This window comes from Argentina silus (genome assembly GCF_951799395.1).
Source record: "Argentina silus genome assembly, chromosome: 20".
Taxonomy (NCBI): domain Eukaryota; kingdom Metazoa; phylum Chordata; class Actinopteri; order Argentiniformes; family Argentinidae; genus Argentina; species Argentina silus.
Window position 1 is genome coordinate 16030407 of NC_139674.1, and position 10000 is coordinate 16040406.

At 53.1% G+C, this 10000-nt stretch overlaps 2 protein-coding genes across 2 annotated transcripts in view; one reads left to right on the forward strand and one right to left on the reverse strand.

The window, feature by feature from the left end:
* Nucleotides 1-10000, forward strand: part of LOC310820601 (importin-8-like) — a gene marked incomplete at its 3' end in the record, with an annotated part of 150833 nt that overhangs the window by 72677 nt on the left and 68156 nt on the right. The gene's annotated exons all lie outside the window — the stretch shown is intronic.
* cfap54 (cilia and flagella associated 54) overlaps nucleotides 1-10000 on the reverse strand; it is a 30944-nt gene that overhangs the window by 18488 nt on the left and 2456 nt on the right. Inside the window, 23 exon segments of the mRNA XM_083691821.1 lie at nucleotides 180-364; nucleotides 615-812; nucleotides 957-1051; nucleotides 1206-1314; nucleotides 1629-1755; nucleotides 1869-1964; nucleotides 2480-2612; nucleotides 2751-2876; nucleotides 2990-3112; nucleotides 3444-3599; nucleotides 3787-3934; nucleotides 4407-4537; nucleotides 4964-5149; nucleotides 5477-5569; nucleotides 6013-6204; nucleotides 6315-6436; nucleotides 6692-6781; nucleotides 7361-7448; nucleotides 7920-8051; nucleotides 8366-8436; nucleotides 9001-9151; nucleotides 9305-9442; nucleotides 9616-9686. Coding sequence (XP_083547947.1) covers nucleotides 180-364; nucleotides 615-812; nucleotides 957-1051; nucleotides 1206-1314; nucleotides 1629-1755; nucleotides 1869-1964; nucleotides 2480-2612; nucleotides 2751-2876; nucleotides 2990-3112; nucleotides 3444-3599; nucleotides 3787-3934; nucleotides 4407-4537; nucleotides 4964-5149; nucleotides 5477-5569; nucleotides 6013-6204; nucleotides 6315-6436; nucleotides 6692-6781; nucleotides 7361-7448; nucleotides 7920-8051; nucleotides 8366-8436; nucleotides 9001-9151; nucleotides 9305-9442; nucleotides 9616-9686 — 2961 coding nt within the window.

The following is a 10000-nucleotide window of genomic DNA, read 5'->3' on the forward strand; positions in this document are numbered from 1 at the left end:
GGAGGGAGGGAGGGAGGGAGGGAGGAGCGGAGGAGGGAGGGAGAGATGAGAGGGGGAGGGAGGAGCGGAGAGGACGGGAGGAGGAGAGGAGAGCGGGAGATAAAGTAAGATGGTTCATTATTCATGTAGTCACATGAATAAGAGAGAGGGAGAGAGAGGGAGAGAGAGATTCTCCTCACCCTGTCCGCCCTCCTTGGCCTTGCGGAGGATGGCCCTGAGGTAGGCCCTGAGGCGGGGCTGGGGGGTGCTCTTGAGGGGGGGGGAGGCGAGCTCCGGCCGGCGGATGTGCTGGGGGGAGTTCCTCCACCTCACCAGGGTCCCAGAGTGGGCCAGGGAGAACAGGGAGGGGGGCAGCTGGCTGAAGCTGGAACACACAGGCACAGAGATCACCACAATCAGACATACAACACACCAGGGGAGGCTGTGTGTGTGTGTGTGTGTGTGTGTGTGTGTGTGTGTGTGTGTGTGTGTGTGTGTGGGTGAGTGAATATGCTAGCGTGTGTGTGTGTGTACGTGCGTATGTTGTGTAATGTATGTAATGTATGTTCTCACTGCAATGTAAGTCGCTTTGGATAAAAGCGTCAGCTAAATGGCATATATGTGATATATATGACCTGTGCTGGGGGTCCGGGCCCTGCTGGTGGTCCAGGCTGCGTCGCAGCAGGCCCAGGTGGGCCCGGCCGATGCTGAGGTTGAGGTGGCATCGCCACAGCCACTCCTCAGAGCACACCTGCCTCAGACGCCTCCTCCGCTGGTGACGCCTCAGGAGAGGAGCCAGCTGGGTGATCAGGGTGTCCACCGCCTTACACTCCCTGTTACACACACACACACACAGGGTCAGACACACACACACACACACACACACACACACACACACACAGGGTCAGATGCACACACACACACACACACACACACACACACAGGGTCAGACACATACACACACACCTCTACTGTACCTGTCTGTGTTCTGTGCCTTCAGGGCAGTCAGCTGCTTCCTCTGGAGAAACTCCTTCCTCTTCTTGTCGCTCCAGAAGGAACTGGACTGTTTCTTCTACAGGGAAAAGCACAGCTCTCAGACTACTGGTGAGAGAGTGTGTGTGTGTGTGTCTGACCCTGTGTGTGTGTATCTGACCCTGTGTGTGTGTATCTGACCCTGTGTGTGTATGTGTGTATCTGACCCTGTGTGTGTGTGTCTCTAAACTCACCTTGTACTCCATGACAGAAGAGGATAACTTCTTCAGGTCTTTACTGGTGGTCTGAGCCTGGCCTCTGCCCTCTGCACCCTTCTTAGGCCCCACTAGAACCTCATCTCGCCTGACACACACACACACACACACACACACACACACACACACACACACACACACACACACACACACACACACACACACACACACACACACACACACACACACACACACACACACACACACACACACACACACACACACACACACACCAAATCTGCCAGTCAAGATGTATTTTTAATGCAATTGGAATTGTTATTGGAGAGAACAATGAAGGAGAGATATAGAACCCACCTAATGAACACACACACACACACACACACACACACACACACACACACACACACACACACACACACAACCACCCCCCCCCCCCTCCACCTGCTGAGCCAGCCGAAGATGTCGTGTCCCCACTGTAACAGCAGCTCCAGCTGGTCCTCCTGCTCCGTCCTCTGGAGCAGCAGCACCGCAAACTCCATGAAGCAGCCCTTCCGCTTAAACTTCATCACTGCAACACACACACACACACACACACACACACACAGATTACATATAGACGCATTGCTACAGTATACTGTGTGCGTGTGTGTGTGTGTGTGTGTGTGTGTGTGTCCTGCGTACAGTCTTTGAAGGCGTTCCTGAGCGGGCTGCTGCTGATGACAGAGTAGAGCAGGATGGGGTCCTCCTGGCCAGTCAGCTCATGGACGTGAGACACCGCTGGAGGAAACACACCATCACACACTCCATCACCATCACAATCACACACTCCATCACAATCACCATCACACACTCCATCACCATCACCATCACAATCACACACTCCATCACCATCACAATCACCATCACACACTCCATCACCATCACAATCACCATCACACACTCCATCACCATCACAATCACCATCACACACTCCATCACCATCACAATCACCATCACACACTCCATCACCATCACAATCACACACTCCATCACCATCACCATCACAATCACACACTCCATCACCATCACAATCACACACTCCATCACCATCACAATCACAATCACACACTCCATCACCATCACCTGCTCCAGAAACCTCTCACTCCAGCTTTAGTCAATAAACATATTAATCCCCTCTTCAATACCCATTTCCAACAGCAAATGATACTCAAATATATCTTCTGTTGTGTGTGTGTGTGTGTGTGTGTGTCAATAAAGCTTCAGGAGTTTGAATGTGCAGGTGTCATGGCTACCCCTGCTCCAGGCAGCGATGTCGTGGTTCAGGTAGGTGCCGGTCCTCCTGTTCTTCATGGCGTTGGCCTCCAGAGCCTTCAGCTGCTCGTTCAACTCCTCCTCTCCCCCCGCCACGGGAGCCCCCTTCTTCAGCTTCTCTCCCTGGGAGAGGGGGAGGGAGGGAGGGGGGGGGGGGGAGAGAGAGGTGATATGATCTTCTAATTCACTCACAACTGGACGATGGGACACGGGCCACCTGACAGGGCCCAGGTGTGTGAGGGGGGTCCGTACCGCGTCCTGCTCGGCTGTGGGGGGCTTGCTGGGGCCCTGCTGGGTGTCTGACACCTCCTGGAGCAGCTTCTTACCCTGCTCAATCACCACTGCTGCCACACGATGCTCCTTCAGCACCCGCAGAGCCTGGGGGGAGGGGGACCCGGTCAGAGACACACACACACACACACACACACACACACACACAGGGTCAGACACGCATACACACACACACACACACACACACACACACACCTTACCTTGGCAACATAGTAGGTTATACAGGCCACCATGTGCATGAGAGACTCTGCAGTGGCAGCAGGACGTTTCTGTTTGAGCACCGCTGAGACCTCCTGGAGTACCACTAAACACTTCATCAGCACCTGACACACACACACACACACACACACACACACACAGTAGAAGGATGTGTCTAAGAGATTAACATATATTTGATTAATAAAATCAATGAGTGTCTGAACAGATTCAAAGATGATTCACTGAACTGACTCAATGAGTTGACCCAATATTGGCTGACTGAATGCCAATCACATAGAAGTCTACATGTATGTTACATGTATGTTACCTGTATGTTATCTGTATGACAGATCTACATGTATGTCACATGTATGTCACCTGTATGACAGATCTACATGTATGTCACATGTATGTCACCTGTATGACAGATCTACATGTATGTTACATGTATGTTACCTGTATGACGGGCTCTGAGGGGATCTGGTGGAACATGAGGGGAGCCAGCAGGCCGTAACACCCCACCACGGCCTGCAGGGCGGCGCTGCTGTCGTTGAGCCACAAGGCCAGGTCTATGGCCACCAGCATACGCTCACACTCAGACAGCCTGGCCTCCTGCAGGACACACACACACACACACACACACACACACACACACACACACACACACACACACACACACACACACACACACACACACACACACACACACACACCACCAACTTAAGTATTATAAAAGATGTATTTCATGTAGGATGAGTTATCATTGCTTTGAACACAGAGATGGATGAAGCCGCCCTACCTGTCCCCAGATGAGGGGTCCCCCGTCGCTCAGGGAGTCACAGAACAGCGCCCCCTCCTGGATGTGGATCTCTGTCTGCATCAGGACGGAGGAGAGGAAGAGGTGGAGCAGCAGAGGAGAGGAGCGCTGCAGGGTCTCCAAACGCAACCTGCAGGGGAGAGAGAGAGAGAGAGAGAGAGAGAGAGAGAGAGAGAGGGAGAGAGAGAGAGAGAGAGAGAGGGAGAGAGAGAGAGAGAGAGAGAGGGAGAGAGAGAGACAGAGAGAGAGAGAGAGAGAGAGAGAGAGGGCAGGAAGAGGGAGAGAGTGAGAGAGTGAGTGAGAGAGAGAGAGAGAGAAAGTGTGTGCATGTGTGTGTTCCTCACCGTGTGTGTGTGTGTGTGTGTGTGTGTGTGTATGTATGTGTGTGTGTGTGTGTGTGTGTCTGTGTGTATATGTATCTGTGTGTGTGTATATGTGTGTGTGTGTGTGTGTGTGTGTGTGTATGTGTGTGTTCTTCACCGTGTGTGTGTGTGTGTATGTGTATGTGTGTGTGGTGTATGTGTGTGTGTGTATGTGTGTGTTCTTCACCGTGTGTGTGTGTGTATGTGTGTGTGGTGTATGTGTGTGTGTGTGTTCCTCACCGTGTGTTTGCGAGCCCCTCTAGTACCCTGGCAGCCCCGGGGTCCTGGGGGGAGGGGGGCACGGTGAAGTGGCTCCACAGCTCACTGCAGGCCCGCTTAGCCAGCGCATGCTGCCCTGTCTGGTACGCTGCCTACACACAGAGACACACACACACAGAGACACACACACACAAAGACACACACACACACACACACAGAGACACACAGAGACACACACAGAGACACACAGAGACACACAGAGACACACAGAGACACACACACACACACAGAGACACACAGAGACACACAGAGACACACACACACACACAGAGACACACAGAGACACACACACGTGAGTGAGGTCTGTCGTCACCAGCCTGTCCTCCATTGACATCCTACATTGTCATTCACAATCAAAGACAGTTCCTCTGTCACTCCTAAATGTCTGTTTCTCTCTGGGATGTCGACATCGAGGCAGAGCCAAGACAACATTCTTCGGGGGGAGAACCCGGCACGCCACTACAGTTCATGTTTTACCCCAAAACGTCATCAAAATGACCACCTGTTTGCCAGCCTACCTGTGCCAGGTGTGCCCAGGTGGTGAGGAGGGGCATGGGCAGGGAGGCCAGGAGGGGCCGGGTGGTCTCTCCGATGCTGCTGCCCACCAGCCTGCCCTGGCCGTCGTAGGCTGCCATGGCAAACACGTACTTGTGGTTGGGTTCCAGTCCCCCGACCCTCAGCAGCCTCCTCCCTGCGGCCGGCACCTGGGGAAGGAGGGGGTCTCAGCTGGGGGTAGTAAACGCTACGGTTGGGGGTTCGATTCCTGCTGGGACCGTATATACCAGAGTGGAGCCACTCACTGTACTGTAAGTCACTTTGGATAAAAGCGTCTGCTGTTGTTTTACAAAGGGATGGTGACCCAGATACAGATTAGGCTGAATTCTTGAATGATGCCTTTTAGTCCAGGACCAGGTTTAGTCCAGGACTAGGTTTAGTCCAGGACCAGGTTTAGTCCAGGACCAGGTTTAGTCCAGGACTAGGCTTAGTCCAGGACCAGGTTTAGTCCAGGACTAGGTCTAGGTCCAGCCTACCTGGTCTCCAGTGCCCACCAGGTGGCAGTCTCCTAGTCGCACTTTCAGGTTGATGCCCTCAGCCTCTCGACCGTGGATATGGTACCAACACACCTGAGAGAGAGAGAGGGAGGGAGGGAGGGAGGGGGGGGGGGGGGGGGAGAGGGGAGAGAGAGAGAGGGAGGGAGGGAGGGGGGGGGAGAGAGAGAGAGAGAGAGGGAGGGAGAGAGAGACAGAGAGAGAGGGAGGGAGGGAGGGAGGGGAGAGAGACAGAGAGAGATCATGTCACTGTGTGTTCTATCTATGCAATAACTAAGCTGCTGTGGGTGTTGGTTGAAACCAGGGGAGGCTGGCGGAGGTTGAAACCAGGGGAGGCTGGCGGAGGTTGAAACCAGGGGAGGCTGGCGGAGGTTGTAATGGATTGAACGGAATGAGGAATGTTGTGTAACACTATGGTGTTTGATACCATTCTATGTTCCGTTCCATGCAGTACAATGAGCCCTGCCTCCGATTTCTACCTCCGCCAGCCTCCCCTGGTTGGGAGCCAGTGTTCCTACCTGGTCCTCCAGGGCGTAGGGAGCAGGGGTGAAGGTCATGGAGTGGTTGGTACGTGACAGGAGGATGGGAGGAGGAGGAGGAGGAGGAGGCCTGTTCTTCTCCTCCTCCCCCTCCCTCCTCTCTGGAGGAGATGGAGTGATGAACAGCCTCTTCTCCTCCGCCTCAGCCTTCTCTATCAGGACCACGGCCTCCTGGAGCAGAGCAGAGGATCAGGAACAACAGGATGGTTGGAAAACATGGGTACAGTCCAGGGGAGGCTGGTGGAGGTGCGTGTGCGTGTGTGTGTGTGTGTGTGCGTTACCTCCAGTAGCCTCTTGGTGGCGCTGCAGCCCTGTCCTCTCCTGTGGGACAGCAGGGCCTTCTGCACCAGGAACAGAGCTTTAGAGATCTTGTTCTTCTTGATCCCCTCCAGCAACTCACACTCTACGGAAACACCAACAATTTTTTTTTTTTAAATAAAATAAAATAATATATATATATATATACATAACGTTTGGTTTGTCTCAGGCAGGGCTATCCATCTGTCCATCATGAGAGCTTGATTCCAAATTGCCTCTGCTACACAATAACCTCTAATGAAGTGACCAACCAGCTATATTCACAGCGGCCGACATATAGTGCATTATTTTTATGCTGTTAAAATAAAAATGCAGCCGTTAAGCTCAAGAACAGTCTCACCTCCTCTTGCCCTGTGAGCCAGGGCCTCTGGCACCTCCACGCCACCAGGGGGCCTCAGCGACCTCTTACTGTCCCCAGCCTGCAGCTCCGCTGTGGGGACACAGCAACAGAAGGAGGGTTACCAGGAAGGTTGGAGCTGGAGAGAGACTCTGCGTTTGAGAGGATCCGTCTGATCTACAAACAATCTGCTGTCAGAAACTATAACAAACTACCAGCAATGATGTGATCAAGATCTGTGAATCTGCAGTGATGAGCTTAACAATAACAATCTGTTTCAGGGTCAACTTCAATGGCACACATCGACGACGATGTTCAGAAAATCAGGAAGTCCTGTCAGAAAATCAGGAAATCCTGATTAATATGTAAAATCGTTTGTATGATGTGTGGAGGTGTGTGTGTGTGGAGGTGTGTGTGGAGGTGTGTGTGTGTGGAGGTGTGTGTGGAGGTGTGTGGGGAGGTGTGTGTGTGTGGAGGTGTGTGTGGAGGTGTGTGTGTGTGGAGGTGTGTGGGGAGGTGTGTGTGTGTGGTGTGTGTGTGTGGAGGTGTGTGTGGAGGTGTGTGTGTGTGTGTGGAGGTGTGTGTGTGTGGAGGTGTGTGTGTGTGGAGGTGTGTGTGGAGGTGTGTGTGGAGGTGTGTGTGTGTGGAGGTGTGTGTGGAGGTGTGTGTAACCTGGGCAGGAGTCCAGCAGCTTGAGGGAGACTCTGTGCTGGACAGACAGCAGCTCCAGGTGCAGGTCCATGGGCACCAGGCAGGGAGAGAGGGATGGAGTCTTCCCTGTCTCTCCTCCTCCTCCTCCTCCTCCTCCTCCTCCTCCCCCTCCTCCTCCTCCTCCTCCTCTACCAGGGAAGCGGACGCCCACACCTCCAAACTTCTGTCAACAACAACAAAAGCATTCTCTGTAGTGAGATGCAGAACTACTCTGCTCCTAAGGGAATTGAGTGTGTGTGTGTGTGTGTGTGTGTGTGTGTGTTCATTAGGTGGGTTCTCTATCTCTCCTTCATTGTTCTCTCAAATAACAATTCCAATTGCATTAAAAATATATCTTGACTGGCAGATTTGTTGGGTGTGTGTGTGTGTTACCTGCATGAATACAGCGTGTGTGTGTGTGTGTGAGAGTGAGTGAGTGAGTGAGTGAGTGAGTGAGTGAGTGAGTGAGTGAGTGAGTGAGTGAGTGAGTGAGTGAGTGAGTGTGTGTGTGTGTGTGTGTGTGTGTGTGTGTGTGTGTTACCTGCATGAATACAGCGTCAGCGATGGCCGAGCCGTCACAGGGCAGTAGGCGTGTCCATCCCTGGACCACGCCCTCCAACCCCCGCTCCACCACCTCCCACACTGCCTGCAGCTGCTCTGCCAACGTCCACCTCTGAACACACACACGCACACACACACACACAGACAGACAGACACACAGACAGACAGACAGACACACACACACAGCCACAGACACGCACCCACACAGACAGACAGACACACACACAACATAGTCAGTCTTTATCGTTCTCTTTCTCTCTCCCGCACAATGACACACACACACACACGTCCCGTCCCCCCCACAAACACACACACACACACCCCCCCCCCCACAAACACACACCCCCCCCCCCCCCCCCCCCACACACACACACACACATCCCCCCCCCCCCCCCCAACACACACACACACCCCCCACACACACACCTTAAACACAGAGAAGGTGTTGTTGTGTTCCTCTGCGGGCGTTGACTCCAGACTGTTGTCCTCACTGGAGGCTGTGAGGGAGAGAATCACCATCACTATCATCCTGGGCAGGAGCAAAGATGTGCTACCCCCCTGGCAGAGTTGCGAAACACTGGTTTATACACCAGGGCTTGGACTTACTGGAGGGATTCAATTGCAATTCAGTCAATTCAGGAAGTCAATTTGAATTACATTTCAATTAATGCAATTAGGGCACTTATTTTCAACCATTTCTAATTTCTCTTCCTGCTTGGTAGGATCGTAAGGTCAGGTGGTACATACCTGTCTTCCTGCCTGGTAGGATCTTAGGGTCAGGTGGTACATACCTGTCTTCCTGCCTGATAGGATCATAGGGTCAGGGTCAGGTGGTACATACCTGTCTTCCTGCCTGGCAGGATGGTAGGGTCAGGTGGTACATACCTGTCTTCCTGCCTGGTAGGAGGGTAGGGTCAAGTGGTACGTACCTGTCTTCCTGCCTGGTAGGAGGGTAGGGTCAGGTGGTAGGTACCTGTCTTCCTGCCTGGTAGGAGGGTAGGGTCAGGTGGTAGGTACCTGTCTTCCTGCCTGGTAGGAGGGTAGGGTCAGGTGGTAGGTACCTGTCTTCCTGCCTGGCAGGATGGTAGCGTCAGCGGTACTCTCCAGCAGCATGGCCAGCCTGAGGGTCATCTCAGCCAGGACCACGGGGTCAGACTCAGCCAGGCCACAGACAGGAGCCACCTCACTGAGGACAGACAGGGTCCACACCCACTACACACACACACACGCAAGCACACACACGCACACGCACACGCACACACACAGACAGACACACACACACAAAATTAACATTATGAAGGAAGCAGCATTTACATAGGGTTTAGGGTTAGGGCTGGGGTTAGGATTAGGGCTGGGGTCCCATACCTGGTCCTGGTGCTCCATCTTGCCCAGGAAGCGTACGGGGTCCCAGTGGCGCACCTGTAACCTCTGGAACACCAGCTTACACCTGGACCACAGGTACAGCACGATGTCCATCACCAGGTCCCTGTCTGGCTGCACGACCTGTTACACACACACACACACACACACACACACACACACACACACACACACACACACACACACACACACACACACACACACACACACACACACACACACACACACACACAGTAGAGTCAGTGGAGTGGATTGTTCCCTGTGGTAAGGACAGTGTTTCAACAGCAGTCACTGACCTGGGCGGAGCCACAGACGCAGGTGTGCAGGGATTGGACGAGACCGATGAACTCTTCACTCATCTCCTTCTCTGTATACAACAGGAAGCACAGATGGGTTCTGTTTACTAACCCTTACTCAGCCCTAACCCTAACCCTAATCCTAGCCCCAACCCTAACCCTAACCTTAATCCTAGCCCCAACCCTAACCCTAGCCCCAACCCTAGCTCCAGCCCTAACCCTGGCTCCAAATCCAGCCCTAGCACCAACCCTAAACCTAGTCCCATAACATAGAAGTGTATGTACTAGATAGAATAGTCATATAGATGTGTGTGTTCTAGAGCAGTCAGACAGAAGTGTGTGTGTACTAGAGTAGGCAGATAGAAGTGTGTGTACTAGAGCAGGC